Genomic DNA, 23,507 nt, shown 5'->3' with positions numbered 1-23,507 from the left:
CCATCTTCTGGATGTGGAAAGGATGTTTCCACTAGTGGTGGATGTGGAGAGGATGTTTTCACTCGTGGGACAGTCTAGGACCAGAGGCCATAGCCTCAGAATAAAAGGACGTACATTTACAAAGGAGATGAGCTGGAATTTCTTGAGTCAGAGAGTGGTGAATCTGTCAAATTCATTGCCACAGAGGGCTGTGGAGCCCAAGTAATTGACTATTTTTAAGGTGGGGATTGACAGGTTCTTGATTAGTAAGGGTGTCAAAGGTTAGAGGGAGAAGGCAGGAGAATGGGGTTGAGAAGCAAAGGTAGATCAGCAATGATTGAATGGTGAAGTAGAGGTGTTGGGCCTAATTCTGCTTCGAAGACTTTTGAACTTATGAATTATGGAAACTACCATATAAGATTAATTCAATTAAACATCTATTAATTAAATAGATTTTCCTGCTGAATTTAAGGAAATGCAATTTTCTTTGTATTTGTTGTTTGATCTACAAAACTTCTTTAAACATTCCAGGTAAATGACCTTTGATGAGTTTGGAGTTGGACGTCAGGCGTGTAATTAAGGATGAACACGGAGGAACTGGAGCTACTGGGCGACTCTAAATACAGAAACTACGTAGCAGCAGTGGATAAAGCATTGAAAAGCTTTGAATATTCCAGTGAATGGGCAGATCTAATATCGGCACTGGGTAAACTTAACAAGGTAAGCATAGGAACAAAGAACTTTTAATATCGATTTAAATGAAATTGTAAAATTACTATATGAAATTGAGATTTTCCTGATATTTCTACTACATATTAAACATTAAACCTAATGTTTAATGTTGGACACAAAAAGCTGGAGTAACCCAGCCAGTCAGGCAGCAACTCAGGAGAAAAAGAATAGGTGACGGTTCGAGTCGAGACCCTACTTCTGACTGATAGTTAGGGGAAAGGGAAGCGATAGATATAGATGGCACATAGTCTGCCTGAATGAAGTTAGTTTAGTTTATTGTCACTTGTCACGGGGTACAGTGAAAACTTTTGCATGTTAACCAGTCAGCGGAAAGACTGCATGATTACAATTGAGCCATCCACAATGTACAGATACATGATAGAGGGAATAACATTTAGTACAAGATGAAGTCCAGTAAAGTCGGATGAAAGATAGTCCGAGGTATTCCAATGACAGTAGCTCAGGACTGCTGTCTAGTTGTTGATAGGATGGTTGAGCTGCCTGATAACCGCTGGGAAGAAAATGTGGGTCACGTGTTTTTGAATTCTTTAATGTTTTTTGCTTACCTAAGAGCTCTCTGAAGTCAGCTACTTGGGTAACATCAACAGTTTAATAAGCCATTTGGTCTCTTAAGGCATTTGCTTCATAGCTCAGTTAGCATTTTTTTCTCGAGGTCGATTCTCTGTCCGGAAAGTTGGTAGTTAATCCATGCAAACATAATATCAGAATAATCTGGGAGTATTAATGTACTTCCAATGCTTATAAAGTTTTTTAAAAAACTGTGGTCTGTGTTGAAACAATATCAGACATGATCCAAATCAGACTCGATGGGCTGAATGGACTAATTCTGCTCCTATGTCTTATGACCAGATGCACAGATATCGGCTTACACACCAATACAGAAGCAAGGGAGTGCTTCAGTGTCTTTCAGAAGAGATGCTGAATCAAGACACTGCCCATTTTTTTGGTTGTTGCTACTTCAAAGAATATGGAATATTAGTCCTGAGTCAATTATATTAGTTGCAATGTACAGGATTTTTTTAGTTTACTTTATTGTCACGTGTACCAAGGTACAGTGAAAAGCTTTTTGTTGCATGCTAAACAGTTAGTGGAAAGTATCAATGATTACAATCGAGCCATCGAGTGTACAGATACATGATAAAGGGAATAATGTTTAGTTTAAGATAAAGTCTAGTAAAGTCCGATTAAAGACAGTCCGAGAGTCTCCAGTGAGGTAAATAGTAGCTCAGACCGCTCTCTAGTTGTTGATAGGATGCTTCAGTTGCATGATAACAGCGGGGAAGAAACTCCCTTAATACAGCAAGATACAAAATAATATAATATGCTAAAACAGCTAGCACAAACACAAATGGCTCCTCTACACCGGCCCCTAATTGTTCTAGGTATATAACAAAACAATTACTAATAAACATTAAAAGGAACTATAACTTTACACATAATTTAAAAAAAAGGTATGCACTATATGTTGACATCTAATCTACTTTAGTGATTCTTCAATCTTAAAGATCACCAGTTTTTGCTGTATTCAGGTATCAGCTTCTCGGAGCAGACATATCTTCGTTATCGGTCTTTCCAAGATGTTGCTCTTAGTCTGAAGTCGAACTGTGCGCACAAGACCTTGTGCATCTGGTATGGTCTCCAATATTCTGCCCATTAGCCAGGAGCCTCGTGTGTAGTGAAATCAGCCACCATGACAATGTCACCTGGAGTAAAGCTTTTTACCGTAGACCACCGTTGTCGTTCTTGGATTAGAGTCAAATATTCTCGTATCCACCGTTTCCCATCTGTGCCTAATGTATGTCTTCCTTTACAAAGAGCCCAAGTGATAGTTTTGGTTTGGCTTTCATCTCAAGAAGATGGTTTGGACATTCTGTTATGATTTTTCTTGCAGCGAAGTTAGCTTTGATAATCCAGTATCTTTTACGGAGACAAGACAGCATATGATTTCTTCCTCCATGACCGAGCTGTTCATGGATATGTCGTAATAGTAGTGTTGATATGTGAAGGTCCTTCGAGAGAATAATAGGATGTTTAGCCTCTTTAGGCATCGCTAGTCTATTCAGGCGGCCGCCTACTCTCTGAAGTCCATCATTCAGCACCGGATCCAGTTTGTACAAATGACGACTACTTTTGGTAGTATTGCCACCACCTTCTAGTGCTGATAGTTCTTCTTCGAATTTTTGTCTTTGACTGAAAGAGATGATTGAGAAGATCTTCAGGACTTAAACATTGTCCGCGGAGTGTTGCTTCAAAGACTTGCATCTCCTTTTCAACCTTTTTTTCCAGTTTGCCAGGATCCTTTACAAAGCCATTCACAGCAGTCTGAATTTCCTTTCTCATTCGAGTCAGCTGCGAGTGTTGTCTTTACCCTAAGAAGCCAAGCTACGGCCGTCTTCAGATTCCTCCATGATGAGAAAAAGGTGATCAGAGAGTTTGTGGGGTTCAATGGATCCTTGACAATGATGTTCATTGTAATGTCTTGCTTGATTTCTGGATCATTAGCAGAGATTGCAGATTCCAAGTGAGGTTTTGGCCATTCTCTGTCTGGCTTGCAGAGAAATTCTGGTCCTTTGATCCATCTTTTACAGCTTAAAAAGCGGTTTTCTGTTAGTCCTCTAAATGCTTCATCTGCAGGATTTCCTTTGTGTTAACATATCTCCATTGTGATACATCAGTAGCATCCCTTACAAAAGAGATTCTGTTTGCCACAAATGTTTGAAAGCGTTTAGTTTCGTTGTTGATGTACTTAAGCACCGATGTGATATCGGTCCAGAAGATGGATTTGTCCAGTTGAAGCTGTAATTCTTTTCGCAGCATTGTGTCAACTCTGACAGCTAGGACTGCAGCTGTAAGCTCTATTCTTGGAATCGTCATCTGTTTTAATGGTGCCACTCTGGATTTTCCCATTATGAATACAATATACACTTCTTTGCTATTCCAATCTTAGATATGAAACAGTACCGTAGCCACTTTCGCTGGCGTCTGAAAAGTGCAGCTGTGTATATCTGATTTGACCAAAGTTTGTAGGCTTCATGCACTTTAAACTCCATAATCTTGTTGAGATCTGCTAGCCATTCTGTCCATCACTGAGAGAAGGTTTGGGGTATATTTTCATCCCAACCAAATTTCTCCTTGCAGAGCTCCTGCATAATGAGCTTGGCTGGCAGAGTGAATAGTGCTAGAAATCCTAAAGGGTCGTATATGATGCCGACTACAGACAAAATGCCACGCCTAGTGTATGATCGTTCCTGTGCAGCAGTTCTGAACTTAAACACATCTGTTTCAACGCACCAGCTCAATCCCAGTGCCCTCTCCATTGGCAGATTGTCTTTGTCCAAGTCCAACTCCTTGATCTCTTTGTTTCTGTTTTCTTGAGGAATGGATGCCAATATAGCACGGCTGTTTGATCCACTTTGACAGCATGAATCCTCCCATTTTGCAGATGGCAGTCAGGTCTTTTACCATTTGAACTGCTTCCTGTTCCTTAGGCATGGATTTTAAACAATCATCTACGTAGAAGTTGTTCTTGACTGTGTTTGTCACCTCTGCTGGAAAGTGAGCTTTGTCGTCCTCAGCAGTTTTCCTTAATGCAAAGTTTGCGCAACTTGGTGACGACACAGCTCCAAAAAGATGTACTTTCATCCGGTATTCAACAAAATCTTGCTGCACATCACCATCGGGCCACCATAGAAATCGCAGATAGTCAATATGCTTTTCTGATACCTTGACCTGGATGAAACATTGCTTTGATATCAGCCATCAAAGCAATCGGTTCTTGTCTGAATCTGATGAGAACTCCAATGAGTGAGTTGGTTCAGTCTGGACCCTGCAGCAGTTGGCAGTTGAGTGATGTTCCTTTGAAGACTGCACCACAGTCAGAGACCACCCTTAAGGTTCCTTTCTTTGAGTGATACACCCCGTGATGAGGGATGTACTAGAGTTCTCCATCACTTTGATTCAGCTGGTCCACTGGTACCCTTCCAGTATTACCATTGTCAATCATTTCTGTGAGGAAAGATGTATATTCATCATAAAACTTCTCATTCTTGCCAAACTTGCATTTCAAGCTCTGGATGTGTTGCATGCAATGCAACGGTTATTTGGGATGCCGGCGTTTTCTTGCTTGAAAGGAAGTCGAGACAATAGTGTCCATCTGTCATCCTTGCTAGGCGATTCATAATGTCCAAGAACTTTACCTCTTCTCTGGACTTTTCTTCTGTTTCCTTGCTGGTACTTTCACTGAAGTCGTGATTGTATTGTTTGAGCAGTAACTCCCCCAGCTTTGCAATGGATATTCGATTGACAGCAGCAGCAAGGCAGCCATTTCCATCCCTGTTGTCATGGTCTCTTCTCAGGGGACCATAGATGACCCATCCCAGTAGGGCTTTCACAACGTATGGTCCATCCCCTTGGCTGTTGACCAGCTCCCACGGTTTCAATGAAGCATTTGTCCCGCTGAGCAGGTCAATGCCAGAGTCTATTTCAGGAATCTTGATATCCTTCAAGTAAGGCCATTGTTTCAGGTCTTCTTGGCTGGGAATGTTTTGCTGAGAAACAGGCATGGTCTTGTGTGTGAACACATCTGATAGTTGAATAAAATCGTCTTTGTCCAGACTAGATATTTCCAAACCTGAGACAAGACAACTGGTCACCGGCTTCACTTGATTCATGGTCGGCAGGAGAATTTTTGTCCTTGGTCCTGAAATGTTCAGCCTTCTCATCAAGTTTTCTGCAAAAGATAGATGAACTTCCATGATCCAAAAATGTATATGTTTGCAACACTGTACCCCCTTGTGGCTCTTCACTTGTATTGGTACAATGGAGAAGATGCAGGTTTCATTACCGGCCCAATATGCCCACACATTTGAGATGGGAGAACAGCATCACTCGCAATTGGCTTTTCATTCTGTTCTGTATGTTCTGGTTTCTTTTCTTTGTCGTTTAGTTCAATGTGAAGTATTTCAGGATGATTTTCTTTGCACACATCACAAGCAAAGGACTCTTGCAGTCTTTGCTCATGTGACCTATTTTCAAACATCCAAAACAGACTCCCTTCTCCTTTAAGAAGTCTATCCTTCATGATCTGCCAACACCACCCCAATGTGTGACCACTTTTGTTACAGAACAAAAAATAATTTAGTGGTTGGCTTTCATTCCCTTTGTTGTCAGATTTTCTTGCACCTGTGCTTCTACAGGTTTTGCAGTCGTTGCAAAACTGCTTCCTCTTAGTCTCCTGATCTTTTCACGGAACAATTCCATGGCTTTCAATTGTTCATCTAGTTTCTTCTGTTTCTTTCTTCTCAGTTGTTCTCCTTTTATTTTCAACTGTCTTCTCTTCTATTCTTCTTCTTCCTCAATCTCACGCTGACTTTTCAGGGTGGTAACCCATTTCATGACAGAAGAAAACGTTGAAGTTCCACATGAAGGAGAAAAACCATTTTCCTTTACGGAATCCTTTCTGATGTCACCACCTTGAGGCTGAACATCAGATCTAAGCACAGACATACTTGTACACTATCCCTTTAAGACGTAAAGTCGTTTCTAGCACAAGAATTCAAAACAAACTGATATCTTGCAATGCGCAAGCTCACTTCTTTGTTCTCAGCATTCCAAGGTTTCCAGCAGCTGTTTTTCAATGCACCTTCTGAAATACAGTTTTTCCAATAAAGCTTAATGCTGTACTCACTTTTCCCGCTCTCGAAGTTTCCAATCTCCGTTAGTCAGATTAGCGCAGGTAGTGACCCTGTCCAGTCTAATTCGGCTTCAAGGTTTGCAAAATAAAGCAATCCTTGTTCCATCCAGTCTATTCACGGGCTCCAGTCTCACTCATAGAGCCAATTGTTACTTTAAATGGCTCTTTAGAGAATCTCTTACTTTAGTTTCACTCATAGAGGCAGTTCTTACTTTTAATTCACTCAGAGAGGGTAGTTCTTGCTTTATGAGATGGCAACTTTAGTCCTTTCCAATAAAGTCCTGTCTGCTTACCATTACTTCACAGAGAGTGGGAGTGATCGATATTGACACAGACCAACAGAGATTTTCCAAACGTATTAGTTTAATTAGTCGTTTATTGAAGTAATAGTACAAACAGGTCTGTATCTCTCCAAGAATTTAACTCTCGTCGCAGGTCTCGTAAGAACTATATCTCGCCATACTCCCTGTGCCTGAACCCTCCCGTCTCTGCATCTCCAGATATACCCCCTAGTTCTGGCTCCTCCCAGTCCATTATGCCCATATATGTATTCATCTCACGACAACCCCCAAGTGTCCAAAAATATTACAGCAAGATACAAAATAATATAATATGCTAAAACAGCTAGCACAAACACAAATGGCTCCTACAGCATCACTTACAATGTTTAGTGCACACTGTGGAAGAGGAAATAAGTAAATACCTGTCATGCTTTACTGATGACCAATTAAATAGTTTGACCACTTTTGATCAGTAGCTATTCAATTATACTTTATTGTCACATGTAGCTAGGTAAAGTGAAATGCTTTGTTTTGCATACAACCCGGTAAAATCATGTAGCAGACCTCATCCAGGCAGTACACAAATGTTGCCACATTTTGGCACCGACAAAGTCACAAAACATTACTGAGTCATAGTTTAGTTTATTGTCACATGTACCATGGTGCAGTGAAAAGCTGCGAAAAGAGTCATACAACACGGAAACAGGCCCTTTGGCCCAACTTGTCCATGTTGACCAAGATGCCCTATCTCCACTAATCCCAAATGCCCATGTTTGACCCAAATTGGCTACACCTTTCCTATCCATGTACCTGTCTAAATGTTTTTTAAATGTTGCTAAGTACCTGCCTCAATGTCCTCCTCTGGCAGCTTGTTCAATACACCCACAAATTTCAGCTGCAGAATAATACATAATGCTTTCTACAACAGATCATCATGACTTCACTCCAGTACTACAGTTGTTTTCCCAATGTAGCAACTGAAGACAATTTCAAGTTTGCAGAATAATACAATACTTATTTTCAGCCTACACAATGGACTAAATCTCTTATTGAGATGCTGATGCAACTTAAGTAGTTGAATTCAGAGAGTTCTAATTGCATTTTTAGAGCTCATGAAAATTCAGGATGTAAATGAGTTTGTGGAATATAATGGCAAAAAAAAACCCCAATAGAATGTCTTAATTCATGTGAAAGAAATCAGCTCCTTTGGATTCAAATGCAGCTTTGCTGACTAGATACAATAAACAAATCTGGTTGAGGATTGCTTTTAGTTCAGCTTTTTAATATTGGGAGGCACAGTGGCAAAGCTGTAGAGATGCTGCCTCAGTGTCAGAGACTAGGGTTCGATCCTAACCTTGGGTGTTGCCAGTGTGTGGAGTTTGTACATTCTCCCTGCGACTGCACAGGGTTTCTTCTGGGTGCTCCGGCTTCCTCCCACATCCAAAAGGCATGCTGGTTTGTTGATTAATTTCCATTGTAAATTGCCCAAGTGTGTGGGAAGTGGATGTGAGAGTGGGATAACATAAAAACTAGTGTGAACGGGAGACCGATGGTCGGGGTGGACTCGGTGGGCCATGCTGTATTTTTCAATTTAATTGAAAAATATGCGTGTGAACAAAGAGTTTGTCTGCCTGTAAGTCTGTACACGTAATATTGCTGAATTTCATCTACAATAATGTACAATCTGGCCAAGATATTGCTCGTTCTGACTGAAGTTAATTTATTTCACATTGAGGAATACATTCTAATGTGACCTTCTGTCATATTATTCCACAAACTCATTGTGAGCAAATAGAAACCTAGATCTTTATTCAGCTCTGAACTTCAGTAATTAAAGGACAGTTAATCTTATACTTTAACCTGAATGCAGAATACTTTTTGTTCCTTTGGACTTAAATGTGGCTCTGCTCATGTGTACAAGAAAATAATCTGGCTGAGGACGGCTTTTAGTTCAATTTTTTAAGCACTCTAAACATTTGTACAGGATGCCTTAAATTAATTTCTGGAAATAAAACTGGCATCTTACAGGGGTTTAACAACAATAAACCAAGATAAAATGAATTCCAGGGCAAACTGCTATTATTTGCTAAGAGTAATGTTTCATTTACAAATTTAAATTATGCCTGTAAATAATTGCATTAGAGAATTGCAGAGGTAACGGTGGAGTTTTGAAATGGGATATTTCTTTGAAATATTTGTTCCTTCAGTTATCAACATGGTATGTAAGGCTTAGGTTTATTATTGTCACGTGTACTGAGTTACAGTGAAAAGCTTTGTTTTGCTTGCTATCCAAACAGATCAGATAATGCTGTACATTATCAATAGACAATAGGTGCAGGAGTAGGCCATTCGGCCCTTTGAGCCAGCACCACCATTCAATGTGATTATGGCTGATCATTCTCAATCAGTACCCCGTTCCTGCCTTCTCCCCATACCCCATGACTCCGCTATCCTTAAGAGCTCTATCTAGCTCTCTCTTGAGTGCATTCAGAGAATTGGCCTCCACTGCATTCTGAGGCAGAGAATTCCACAGATTTACAACTCTCTGACTGAAAAAGTTTTTCCTCATCTCCGTTCTAAATGGCCTACCCCTTATTCTTAAACAGTGGCTCCTGGTTCTGGACTCCCCCAACATTGGGAACATGTTTCCTGCCTCTGACGTGTCCAACCCCTTAATAATCTTATATGTTTCGATAAGATCCCCTCTCATCCTCCTAAATTCCAGTGTATACAAGCCTAGCCGCTCCGGTCTTTCAACATATGACAGTCCCGCCATTCCGGTAATTAACCTAGTAAACCTACGCTGCACGCCCTCAATAGCAAGAATATCCTTCCTCAAGTACAGGTACAATAGGTAGAGCATGAGGAGTGCAAGATCTAGTTCTCAGCATTGTAGTGGACCTGTTCCATTGACAAAATCCAATGTCCACAATGGCGTATCTGTGAACCGGATAGTACCGTAGCTTATTGAAGGACCGTTCAGAAGCCTGATAACGGAGGGGAAGAAGCTGCTCCTGAGTCTGGTGGTGTGTGCATTTAAATCGAAGGGTTTAAAGTACGAAAGATAGACACAAAATGCTGAAGTAACTCAGCGTGACAGGCAACAGCTCTGGATGGAAGGAATGGACGATGTTTTGGGTCTGAATAAATGTCTCGACCCGAAACATCATCTATTCCTTCTATCCAGAGATGCTGCCTGTCCCGCTGAGTTACTCCAGCATTTTGTGTCTATCTTCGGTGTAAACCAGCATCTGCAGTTCCTTCCTGCACAGTTTAAAGTATAGATTTAGTTTAGTTTAGAGATACAGGCGGAAATAGGCCCTTCGGCACACCGAGTCCATGCCGACCTGTGATCACCGCACACAAACACTATCCGACACACATTAGGGACAATTTTACAATTTTATTAAGCCAATTTAACCTACAAACCTGTATGTCTTTGGAGTGTTGGAGGAAATTGGAGACAACCCACACAGGACGAACCTGGGTCTCTGGTGCTGTAAGGCAGCAACTCTACTGCTGCGCCACCATGCCCCCCGCCCAAGGCTTTTACAAACGGCACTTGCGAGACAGTGAACATATGTTCAGAATTTAGACATTCCTTGATGATAATCGAAGAGAAGAAGCTGTTTATTTATAGGCAGCTGAGTTCATGCGAATATACCATCGTAGGTTTGGCTAGATTTGAACTCTGTGCAAGGATTGTTGCCTTCATATCGAACATCTAGTGTCTGATCACTGATTTTGTTTTTTACATGCAGGTTTTACAGAACAATGCAAAGTACCAAGTGGTCCCAAAGAAGCTAACTATTGGCAAGCGCTTGGCCCAGTGTCTTCACCCAGCTCTACCCAGTGGTGTTCACCGAAAAGCTCTGGAGACCTACGAGATCATTTTCAAAATCATCGGCTCTAAAAGACTGGCCAAAGATCTCTTCTTGTACAGGTGTGCAAAAGTTAATTCGTTTTTAAAGAACTGAAGTATATGTTTGAAAGCAAGGAATGAGTGCAACAGGCATCAGGTCACTGTAATGTCCAAAGTAATTAAAAGTAATTTGATTGTAAAAACATTGCCGCAAATGGTCATAGTGTCATAGAGTCATAAGAGTATGTACACAGGCCCTTCATCCCAACATGCACATGTCGGCCATGATGCCCTATCTACGCTAGTCCCACCTGTCCATATTTGGTCCATATCACTCTGAACATTTCCTATCCACGTACCTGTTCAGATATCCTTTAAATATTGTTTCGTACCTACCTTAACTACCTCCTCTGGCAGCTCGTTCCATGTAGCCTGTACCCTCTGTGTGAACATGATGAATATCTAATACTGCCGACCTTAGTTTTTGCTCGTTTTTCTTTAGACAGTCCCTTAGGATCAATGATGCTATGCTTCTATTAAAGTAAGTAAAACAAAAGGACATGAAGTTATGTCAAGAGGGAAAAGATTTGGGGGATTACAGCAGGCATTCTTTTTCACCTAGAGTGGTGAGTACCTGGACTGCATTACCTGAGAGAGTGGCTGAAACCGGGGTGCTGACAGTTTTTAAGAATCCTCTGGAATGGCGTGTGAAACACTTAGGCATATGAGGATATGGGCCGAGTACTGGGAGATGGTGTTAAAATGGCTGGGTGCCCACTGATTAGAATAGATGTGATGGGCCGATTGGCCTGTTTCCGTGCTGTACGTCCCTGTGGTACTGAGCTGGTTAAGGAGGCAGTTGTGAGAATTGCAGAATGGGTAATCAGTGGTCGGTGTGAACTCAGTGGGCTAAGGCTAATGGGCCTATATCCAGGCTGAATCTTTCAGTCGGTTCAATCTATGGAAAGTCAAATGTGTTCATTGATGTCCTGAAGGAACTTTGACTGTGTCCCATTCTAATTTAGACTGATGATTCTAGTCGCATCCATTGGGACTGGTGGTTCAAGTCATTAATTTATAAAAAACAGTTCCTTTACTGCCTGAGGTCCATCAGGTCAAAGGCCTAGATAGAGTGAATGTGGAGAGGATGTTTTCACTAGTGGGAGAGTCTAGAACCAGAGGCCATAGCCTTATAATAAAAGGATGTACCTTTAGAAAGGAGATGAGGATTAATTTCTTTAGCCAGAGGGTGGTGAATCTTTGGAATTAATTGCCACAGACAGCTGTGGAGGCCAAGTTGATGGATATTTTTAAGGTGGAGATTGACAGATTCTTGATTAGTAGAGGTGTCAGGGGTTATGGGGTGAAGGCAGGATTATGAGGTTGAGAGGAAAAGAGATCAGCCATAATTGAATGGCGGAGTAGACTTGATGGGCCGAATGGCCTAATTATGCTCCTATAACTTATGAACTTATGATTGAAAAGACTAGACTAAAGATTGAAAAGACTAGGCTTGTATTCACTGGAGTTTAGAAGGATGAGAGGGGATCTTATAGAAACATATAAAATTATAAAAGGACTGGACAAGCTAGATGCAGGAAAAATGTTCCCAATGTTGGGCGAGTCCAGAACCAGGGGCCACAGTCTTAGAATAAAGGGGAGGCCATTTAAAACTGAGGTGAGAAAAAACTTTTTCACCCAGAGAGTTGTGAATTTGTGGAATTCTCTGCCAAAGAGGGCAGTGGAAGCCAAATCACTGGATGGATTTAAGAGAGAGTTAGATAGAGCTCTAGGGGCTAGTGGAATCAAGGGATATGGGGAGAAGGCAGGCACCGGGTATTGATTGGGGATGATCTGCCATGATCACAATGAATGGCTGTGCTGGCTCGAAGGGCCGAATGGCCTCCTCCTGCACCTATTTTCTATGTTTCTATGAAAGTGCAGGAGGAACTCAGCGGGTCAGGCATCATCTGCGAAAGGAATGGACAGGCAATGATTCGGGTCAGGACCCTTCTCGGATTGTTCAGTCCCACCGAGTCTCTCTGGTGATGTGTCTCTTTGCTCAAGATTCCAGTTTCTTGCATCTTATTTCTGGTGAGAGTTGGTGCATTCAGGAGAGAAGAGGAGAATAGTTCGTAACATCCTTAATATTTGGAAATTATTTTACTCTCTCCTCAGTTCCGGCCTTTTCCCACTTCTTGGCAACGCGGCCATGTCTGTTAAACCTGTGCTTCTGAGTTTATATGAAGTCTACTTCCTGCCACTGGGCAAAACTCTGAAGCCAGGATTACAGGGACTGTTGACTGGGACATTACCAGGCCTGGAAGAAGGATCTGAATACTATGACAGGTGAGGATTTGTGTGCTGCGTATTTATCGAGTCAAGAGTATTTGATTGTCATGTGTACCGAAAATGGAACAATGAAACTCTTATTTGCAACAACATGACAAGACTTTAGAGTTTACAGATATAGCATGGAAACAGGCCCTACGGCCTACCGAGTCCATGCTGACCAGCGATCACCCTGTACTCTAGCACTAGACTACACACGAGGGACAAATTATAATTTACAGAAGCCAATTAGTTTAGAGATACAGTGTGGAAACGGGGCCTTCAGCCCACTGAGTTCACGCCGACCATCGATCACCTGCACACTAGTTTTATCCGACACACTAGGGACAATTTACAGAAGCCAATTAACCTACAAACCTGTACGTCTTTGGAGTGTGAGAGGAAACCGGAGCACCCGGAGAAAACCCATGGGGTCACAGGAGTGAACATGCAAACTTCTTACAGACAGCACCCGTAGTCTGGATCAAACCCGGGTTTCTGACGCTGTAAGGCAGCAGCTCTACTGCTGTGCCATCTGTAAACACGATAGATAATAAATAATAGACAAAAATTCAACAAATTCAGCAAGAAAGCCTGATGTCCTCAGTGCAACCAAAGACAGCCCATTGTTTTGTTAGTGTTGTGTGGTGTTCAAGAGCTTGATGGTTGTTTGGCACATATTTTAAAATATCACAGACCTGTATATCATTAGCTCATTTAAGCATAATCTAGTAACCATATTCTATCATTTATTGCTGTTGAAGAGCTCTTTTATAATATTCTATTTTGGTCAGCTGTACGTTCATTTGGAAACAATCCCCCAGCTGTGCATCCTCGCTCTTAAAATTGCAGACTGCCCAGACTTAGAAATGTATTACTGTCCTATGCTGATCCCTGGGTGCTAATCCTGGAGCATTCTAATCAACTACACCGTGGGAAGGTCTTCATCAGATGAACGGAGTGAAACACCAATCAGGTACGATCAGGGACTGGTGATAAATATTAGTTTTCCTCGCATCATCCACACTATGAATGAATAAATAATAGATATCCCTCCCATTGCTTTGAGGTGAAACATCAGATGCTGCTTTTGACCTATTTTGCTGCAATCTCTGATGTTCAAAACAGAGTGGTAGGTGCAGCATTTTTTCACATCTTTTAGACTTCAGAGATACAGCGCAGAAACAGGCCCTTCAGTGGTCCACACCAACCAGTGATCCCTGTACATTAGCACTATCCTGCACACTAGGAACAATTTACAATTTACAGAAGCCAATTAACCTACAAACCTGTATATCTTTGGAGTGTCGGAGGAAACCAAAGCACCTGGGAAAACTCGCGCGGTCACAGGGAGAACATGCAAACTCCATACAGACACCACCTGTAGTCAGGATCGGATCCGGGTCTTTGGCGCTGTCAGGCAACTCTACCGCTATGCCACTGTGCTGCCCCACAGCATTAGTGTCTTTTAAAATTTTTGTTTGAGAGCTGGAATCTCATCAAATGTATGCGTTTGAACTGCTGTTTATACACAAGGATGTGGTGGTTTGCTGAAGACATACAGTAAAGATTGAGCAGGTTATGGCTCCTTTTATATAAAATACTTGCAAGTTATTGCTGCCTCTGGCTCCGTTGCCAATAATGTTCCGAGAAATAAGACGACTAATTGGTTTGGCTACCGAGATAAATGAAATTGCTGGAAAGGAGCACTGATGAATGCTGAAACAAAAGTCTCAACCGAAACGTCACCCATCCTTTTTCACCAGAGATGGTGCCTGACCCGCTGAGTTGCTCCAGCACTTTGTGTCTATCACTGATGAATGCCCTATTCTTATAATGATTAAATTGTCTTTCTTTATACACAGGGCTAACACGTTGCTGGAGAAGGTAGCGGCTGCCGTGGAACAGTCTGCGTTTTATGGTGCACTTTGGGGGAGTATTCTGACCAGTCCTGCTGTACGGTTGCCTGGAATCACCTTTGTGCTTTCTCATCTGAACCGGAAACTTTCGATGGAAGACCAACTCTATATCATTGGTAGCGATATTGAGCTGATGGTACTGAGAATTTTGTTTACTATGTAGACCACTTTAAAAAAAAATCCATGTCATTGTGAAGTGAATGAAATCTAAAAGTCGATGTAAGATTAATTGGCTTCTTTCGGGTGAAGACACGTATTTTGAGTGATTTTGGTTAAAACTTGGGTCATAAAGTCTTTTCAAACTATACTCCTTTGATTGGGCTGGTAGGGCCTGTTTCTGTGCTCTATGTTCCTAGTGTTCTAATATATTACACCTTTGTGTGACAGGATGCAATCTGAAGAAACTGTTCCCCTCCTTGTATCCCTCTTTTTATCACACCTTCCCCAGCTAGCAATGGGCCATAATGGGCTCCACCATTTCCTGATGTCATCTGTTGCCGGCCCTGATTTGTTGTGGTCTTTTCTCGCCTCCAGTTCCACCCCCACTCCGTCTGATCTTTCAGTCTGAAGAAAGGTTCCGGCCCAAAACGTCACCTATTCCATTTCTCCAGAGATGCTGCCTGACCCGCTTAGTCGGCACGGACTCTGCGGGCTGAAGGACCAGTTTCCAAGCTGTTTGTCTAAAGTCTAAACTAAAGTATCGGACAAACATTGAGACAAACTGCATAAGGGTGCCGAATTAACAATCATAATTGATTTTGAATCCAGAGTAGTTTTAAGTTTTCTTGATTTGAACAACGTTGCTATTTTTCTTGTTCATTCTGGTAGGTTGAAGCAGTCAGTGTTTCGGTGCAGGACTCCAGTGTCTTGGTGCAGAGGAGCACCTTGGATCTCATCTTGTTCTGCTTTCCTTTTCATCTGTATCAGGTATGAACACTTCAATTAGGAAACCTAAAAACATGTTAAGTTTATAAATGCTAGGATATTGTGAGAATCATAGAACTTTACAACGTGACACTTGGCTCACCGCATCACCGTCAGATTCCAAATACATTTGTGTTTACTCTACTCCTTCTCTACACACCTTATAACAGAATAATGTTATTGTTCTTAGTTAAAAGATACAGCAAGGAAAGTCCATGCTGACCATTCACACTAGTTCTATGTTATCACACCTTTTCATCCTCTACATATTCAGGGAAAATTTTACAGAGGCCAATTAACCTGTATGTCTTTAGGATGTGGTAGAAACCGGAGGAAATCCATGAGGTCACAGGGAGAACGTGCAAACTCCACACACTGACAGCACCCGAGTCAGGGTCTCTGGTGCTGCGAGGCAGCGGCTCTACCAGCTGTGCCGCCCCATTAAAGATGCAAATGTCATTACATTTGGCAGCTTTTGGATAATTTCATAATTCATGACACAAACATACTTTTTTTTTTTAAAGGAAGCTTCTCAATTTGAATATTAAGTGTGTAAAGGAAGGTTGAAAGCTTAAACCAAGATGAATTGCATCTCTACACATTAATAAAAGTCAGGGAAGAGATAGCACAGTTTTTATATGGTGGCTAGAGTGGCAGAGAAACAGTGGATTGCTGTGCTGAACTAATTATTATTTGAATGTTATAAATTGGTTCATGCATTTAGTTTACTCAGCTGCAATATATTAATATGCACCAGCCCTACTTGTCTGTGCCGACCACGATGCCCCTTCTAAGCTAGTCCCATTTGCCTGTGTTTGGCCCACATCCCTCTATCCATGTAACTGTCTAAATGTTTTTTAAATGGTGTTTTAATACCTCACGTTGAGTTTCATTAGAATTGTGGAGAAGGTTGAAGTTGGGGAGGGGGTGAACTGGAGAATTGAAGTAATGGGCAATTGGAAGTTTGGGACACATTAGCTGATTGAATGGAGGTGCCCTGCAAAGCAAAACATACTTCAGTATCAAACCTACATTAATGTAAATATATTTTCTTTCCTTCTGTTTCATAAGGCCACGCGCCCTGATATGATACAGATATTATCTGCAGCTTTGCACGTGGTCCTCCGGAGAGATATGTCCCTCAATCGCAGATTGTATGCATGGCTTCTGGGTGAGTTGGAAGCACTTTTGCACATATATACTATTTTTAAAAAAGGTGGCATTAGCACATATCCATTCCCAGCTCATTTGAAGATATTGAACATTCTGGGGAATGGTGAAAATGTAGATATGCAGCACGAAAACAGGCCCTTTAGCCCACTGAGTCCGTGCCAACTAGCGATCCCCGCACACTAACACCATCCCACACATACCAGGGACAATTTACAATTTTCACCACACCAATTAGCCTACAAACCTGTACGTCTTTGGAGTGAAGGAGGAAACTGGAGAAAAATGGTTCATGGGGACCTCATGGGGAGAATGTACAAACTCCATACAGTCAGCACCCGTAGTCAGGATCGAAACCGGACCTTTAGCACTGTAAGGCAGCATCTCTACTGCTGCACCACTGTGCCGCCAGATACTACGCTCTTTTCAATGTTCAGCTGGTTATATAGTTTATTGTTTATTATGATATGTACCGAGGTACAGTGAAAAGCTTTTGTTGCATGCTAACCAGTCAGCAGAAAGGCTGTACATGATTACAATGGAGCTTTCCACAGTGTACAGATACACGATATATGCCAGTAATCAATGTTTCTTTGTCCACTCTTCGTGATGTTCTTTGGTCATGAACTACTTGCTGTGGTACAACTGTGTATCTGAATAAGACCTATTAAACAGTATATGCCTCTTGTTCCCTTGATAAATAGTCTCCATTCTGAATATCAGTAACCTTTTTGGATTGTGTCGGAAGGAACTGCAGATGCTGGTTTACACCAAAGATAGACACAAAATGCTGGAGTAACTTAGCGGGTCAGGTAGCATCTCTGAAGAAAAGGAAAAGGTTACATTTAGGTTTGAAACCTGTTCTAAACCTTTTCATACCTTAAGCTTCCCTCCCCCCTAATTCTCAATCTGAAGTAGTTTGATTTAGTTTAGTTTATTGTCACGTGTACTGAGGTACAGTGAAAAGCTTTTGTTGCATGCTAACCAGTCAGCAGAAAGACAAAACATGATTACAATCGAGCCATTTAGGGCTTCAACCCGAAATGTCACCTATTTCCTTTCTCCAGAGCTGCTGCCTGACCTGCTGAGGTACTATAGCATTTTGTGTCTGTCTTTTGGATGGTATATTACATGGTTCACAAGACATTTTCTGTGGGCCAATTAAGAACTCTGATCATAGTTATAAGAACTCTAATAAGAGTTAACAGTTCCTATCCATCCACAGTGGTAGATGATGCATACAGCTACTGTTGCACAGAATGCCCATTGAGTATAGATTGGATTCTCGTCTGTTTATGTATTCAGTCTTTCAAGCACGCCTTGTAATGGGAGAGGTCGGATTTTTTGTGTGTTTTGCATGTTTCTGTAACTATTTTATAAGAGTAGCCAAATTGCGATGCGTGTAGTATTAGTCTATATATTATAAATGAGTTGGTACGTTCTCCCTGTGACCACGTGTGTTTTCTCCCATACTCCAAAGACGTGTGGGTTTATTGCATCAGTAAGATTGTGAATTGTCCCTAGTGTGTAGGATAATGCTGGAGTACGGGGTGATCGCTGGTCGGAGCGGACTCAGTGGGCTGAAGGACCTGTTTTTGCGGTGTATCTCTAAAATCTAAAATAAAGAATAAAGTCGAAAGATTGGCGATGGGAAAACTCAAATACTGTGGTTTTTGTTATCTTCAAATACTGTGGCCTGTCTTGTCTTCAGATTAGTTTCCCACTTCATTCTTTTCTAATTGGTTGCAGCAGTTGTGTGTTGAATTTAAACGAGAACCTGAATTAGTGTTTTTTAGCATTTTATAAACCATCCAGGGTGTGTTTAGATTTTCTCAAGAATGTGAAGCTGGCAGTGTGATTCAGAATCAGATTTCACACTGCAAAGCAGTCAACAGAAATCAAGGAACCTTCAACCTCGGTTGCTCCCTTTTCTCTCCGCTCCTGTCGGCAGAAGATACAGAAGCTTGAAAGCATGTACCACCGGACTCGGGAATAGCTTCTGAACGGTTCTTCCATAAGCTAGGATGTGGTCCTGATTTTCCAACCTACCTCATTGTGGACATTAGACTTTTTCTCTGGAACTGTTACTCTGCTATGCCGTAACTCTATATTCTGCACACTGATATGTTTATCTTTGCTCTGCCTGTTGGCTTTGTGTGCAGCTGATTGTATTAATGTACAGTATTGTTTGATTTGACTGGATAGCACACAAACAAAAGCTTTTCACTGTATCTCAGCACATTGACATACATCAACTAATACTAAGATGTAAGCATTTAATGTCAAGATATTTTAGTCTACCAAAACCAAAAAATCTGAAGAATTTTAGAATCATTGAGTAACAAATTATATGTAACTTTTTATTTTGCATTCTTCAAATGGATTACAATTTGGTAAGTAAAACACTTTTGTACTTAATCTGAAGTCAATGCATTGGCGCAGTAGCTAGATCTACGAACACATTTTGATTGTGTGCATTTAACTCTATTCAAATTTACTTAGGATTGGATAACAATGGTGTTATAGGCCCCAGAAGCACAAGGCACAGCAATCCAGAGGAACATGCGATCTACTATTTCAATACCTTTTCCAAAGACCTGCTGATTCAGGTACATTTATTGTTCTTGCCCTTGAATAACTTATTCTTTCTGCAGAGGGGTTTTCATGGTGGTTTTCAGATCTCCTGGGGGTGGAATTGTAGGAGAAATGGGTGTGCATCAGGTGTGGCTCAGGGAAAGGAGGTGGGGGGAAAGGGGGATAATAGGGAGGGGAGGGGGGGGGTTTGATAGAGTGACCAGAAACTAACCAGGTTCATGCTGAAAATGGATGAAGGAAAAGACTTGCCAAAAATCAAGGTGCTGTAGAGGAATTTACTTGAACTTCAGTTAGGTCAGCTATGGGAGATATTTAATGTTCAACATATAAGATACAGAAGTAAAGAAAATCCACTTAGTGCATTAAACTTTGGGGTCCTGTCGATATAAAGAGAGATTGGAAAAAAGTGGCATTTGATAATTATGTAAATATGTCTGGTCATGGTAAATATGGGAATACCCTTCAAAAGCAAAAGTTATAAATGGGAAATCAAGAGATTTGACTGTACGGAGTTGACAAAATCAGTGCAGAGTTTGTATGTTCTCCCAATGGGCCCGTGGATTTTCTCCAGGTGCTCCAGTTTCCTCCTCCACTTCAAATGCATGTGGGTTTATAGGTTAATTGGCTTTGGTAAAATTGTAAATTGTTCCTAGTGCGTGTGTACTAGTGCTAGTGTACGGGCTGATCACTGGTCGGCATGGACTCGGTGGGTCGAAAGGCCTGTTTCCGCGCATCACACCTCCAACATCTGGAGTCAATCCAGACCTCAGGTGCTGCCTGCATGTCGAGTTTAAAACATCTCCTTGTGACTGGGGGGGGTAACTCCAGGCGCTCTGATTAATTGGCTACTGTAAACTGCCCTGACTGTATGGGAGAGTGGTAGAATGTGGAGGGAATTGATGGGAATGTGAACAAAATAAAATGGGATTCCTGTAGGATTATGCAAATGGTGTTTGATGATTGGCGTGGACGTGGGCTAAAGGGCCTGTTTCTGGCTGCATGGATGTGTGGAAGATGCATACCTGGTGATTTTTCTTGTTGAACCGATTGTTGACATATTTCCCCTTCATTTCTTCCCCCCCCATCTTGATTTTAGGCCATGGTAGGAATCTTGCAAGGAAAAGGATGCGGAGAGGAAGAACGTACACCGTCGCATGATCTGAAACCTTTTCGTATACTCATCAGTCTCCTCGACAAGCCAGAACTAGGTATTGTATTGTGGACTGGAATAACTTCCTAAGTATGAGTAAATGGGAGGGAGGGGAGGAGGGTGGTCAGGGTAAAAAGTAGATGTTGTCTGCATGCCAGGCTTTTGATAAGGTTCTGCATGGTAGGTTGGTCCGGAAGGTTAGATTACATGCGATCCAGGGTGTGCTAGTCAATTGGTTACAAAATTGACTTAGAGGGAGAAAGAAGGAGGTAATGAAGGATTGATTGACCTGTAACCAGTTGTATACCACAAGGATCGGTGCAGGGTCCTGACTTTTGTTTGTCATATATATGGGTTAACATATGATGAGCGTTTGATGGCACTGGGCCTGTGCTCATGGAGTTTGGAAGGATGAGGAGGGAACCTCATTGAAACTTACCGAATAGGGACAGTGAATATGGAGAGGATGTTTCCACTACTGGGAGAGACTAGGATCAGCTCAGAATAAAAGAAGACACCTATAGAAAGAAGGAGGAATTTTTGTAGTTAGAGAGCGGTAAATCTGTGGAATTCTTGACCACAGACGGCTGTTGAGGCCAAGTCATTGGATATTTTTAAGGCAGAGATTGACAGATTCTTGATTAGGAACAGGCCATTATCCTTTATCATCGTTACTTTTTTTGCATATCTTTCATTCATTTGTTCTATATCTCTCAATATCACTGTCTATATCTCTTGTTTCCCTTTCCCCTGACTCAGTCTGAAGAAGGGTCTCAACCTCTTCTCCAGAGATGCTGTCTGACCCAGTGAGTTACTCCAGCTTTTTGTGTCTATCTTTGGTTTAAACCAGCATCTGCAGTTCCTTCCTACACAGAGATATAGGGGTGGGTACAAGTAGGCAGTTTCCTGACAGTACTAACATAGGTGTACAAGCTGGTGAAGAAGGCATTTGGCACACTTGCCTTCATCAGACAAGGTTTCGAGTACAAGACTTGGGACGTCCTGATACAGTTGTACAAGACTTTGGGAAGACCACACTTGGAATATTGTGTGCAGAGTTCTGGTCGCCAGTCCGTGTGGAGGATGTGATTAACTTAGCGAGGGTGCAGAAAAGATTCACAAGAATGTTGCTGGGACTGAAAAGGTATAAGTGGAGACTTCAGAGGCTGGGGCAGTTTTCCCTGGAATGAAGGAGACTGAGGGGTGATGTTATAGAGGTTTATAAAATCACTAGACCAAGTGGACCCATTGGGCCCAAACCTCTCCTGCATTGGTGCAGCACCCTCTCCTCCCCCGTCTCCTCCCCTCCCTTCCCCCCCCCCCCCCACTCAACCCCCCTTATCCTCCCTCCTCCCCCTCCTTCCCTCCCCCCTCCCTCCCTCCCTAGGAGATAGATTTAAACTTTAAAATGTGAATAAATTAAAAAATATAACACTGATTTCAATGAAACTTCTTCCATTAGCACCAAAGGGACGACAGTGTGTAAGATGGGCCTAAAATTGTCGCGCTATTGTGTACCGTTTTGGCTGTAGTTCAGCAACAAACAAACAAGAGTTTTAGTATATAGATGAGTGGTATAGATAAGGTGGAATGAACCACCGCTAATACTAAGACATCTGGATGGTTCATGGATAGGAAAAGTTTAGGGGGGTATGGGCTAAATATGGACATATGGAACTAGTGTGGATGGGGTGTCTTGGTTGGCATGGGTTAGTTAGCCACCAGGGCCTGTTTGTTTAGTTTTGTTTATTGTCATGTGTAATGAGGTACAATGAAAAGCTTTAATGCCATGCTAACCAGTCAGCAGAAAAGAGTATGACTCTATGACATATAACATAACATAACAACACTTTATTGTCATTCGGCACAACACCGAACGAAATTTCAGCAGTCACAAGTCACAGCAAAAAATGAAAAGAACACAGGACACCCGACCCCAACACAAACATCCATCACAGTGACTCCAAACACCCACTCACTGTGATGGAGGCAACAAAACTTCCCCTCTCTTCCCACCGCACCCACGGACAGGCAGCTCGACCCCTACCGAGGCAACCGACACGCACAGCCCCCGCAAGAGGATGGAAGGCCCCGCGGCCGAGCCACCCCGGGCACCGAAACGTCCCGCGGCCGCACCGGGCGATGTTAAGTCCAGCGGCCGAGCCGCACCGGGCACTGAAACGTCCCGCGGCCGAGCCGCGCTGGCGATGTTAAGTCCAGCGGCCAAGCCGCGCCGGGCACTGAAACGACAAAAAAAAAAAAAAAAAAAGACAACAGACTGCCAGAGAGCCGCAGCCGTTAGGCGCAGCTAACTCCATATGACACTCTATGACCCCATGACCACTTTATAATTAGTTATTTGACAAAGTGAAATAGTGGCTTGAAGTGATTTGCCACTGGCCCCTATTCTGTAACCTTAGTAGTTCTCAAGCAACCCAAACAAAATCAGGAATTCAGCATGTATTAATCATTGCTGACCTACATCCTGCTCTATGGTAATGCATTAACTTAATGTAACGTTCTGTTGCTTGCATTGTTGAGAAAACGCCATGCTGCTTGGTTCAATTGACTCCAATACCAGTTGGGAATTCATCTAGGACGCACACCACCGCAACGCTCCCATTTCACTCCTGCCAATGGGAAGAAGTTATAGGAGTCTGAAAAATGCTGCCTTACAGTGCAAAAGACTCGGGTTCAATCCTGACTGTGGGTGCTGTCTGTACGGAGTTTGTTCATTCTTCCTATGTTCATGTGCATTTTCTCCAGGTGCTCCAGTTTCTTCCCACGTCCCAATGACGTAAATTGTCCCTCGGATGTAAGAGAACTAATGTATGAGTGATCATTGGTCAGC

At 42.1% G+C, this 23,507-nt stretch overlaps 1 protein-coding gene across 2 annotated transcripts in view; it reads left to right on the top strand.

Moving 5' to 3' along the window:
* dop1a (DOP1 leucine zipper like protein A) overlaps nt 1-23,507 on the top strand; it is a 122,871-nt gene that overhangs the window by 13,224 nt on the left and 86,140 nt on the right. Inside the window, exons 2-9 of one of the 2 annotated variants that reach the window (XM_078405137.1) lie at nt 511-699; nt 10,467-10,648; nt 12,746-12,916; nt 14,764-14,953; nt 15,646-15,744; nt 16,813-16,912; nt 19,438-19,520; nt 20,603-20,714. In XM_078405137.1, coding sequence (XP_078261263.1) covers nt 562-699; nt 10,467-10,648; nt 12,746-12,916; nt 14,764-14,953; nt 15,646-15,744; nt 16,813-16,912; nt 19,438-19,520; nt 20,603-20,714 — 1,075 coding nt within the window. In that variant the 5' untranslated portion in view covers nt 511-561. Of the gene's footprint in view, nt 1-510; nt 700-10,466; nt 10,649-12,745; nt 12,917-14,763; nt 14,954-15,645; nt 15,745-16,812; nt 16,913-19,413; nt 19,521-20,602; nt 20,715-23,507 lie in introns of both variants that reach the window. The other variant, XM_078405136.1, reaches the window with a different exon arrangement.

This window comes from Rhinoraja longicauda, chromosome 9, assembly GCF_053455715.1.
Source record: "Rhinoraja longicauda isolate Sanriku21f chromosome 9, sRhiLon1.1, whole genome shotgun sequence".
Taxonomy (NCBI): Eukaryota; Metazoa; Chordata; class Chondrichthyes; order Rajiformes; family Arhynchobatidae; genus Rhinoraja; species Rhinoraja longicauda.
Note: the sequence above shows the minus strand (reverse complement) of the source record. Positions and strands in the feature narration are given on the sequence as shown.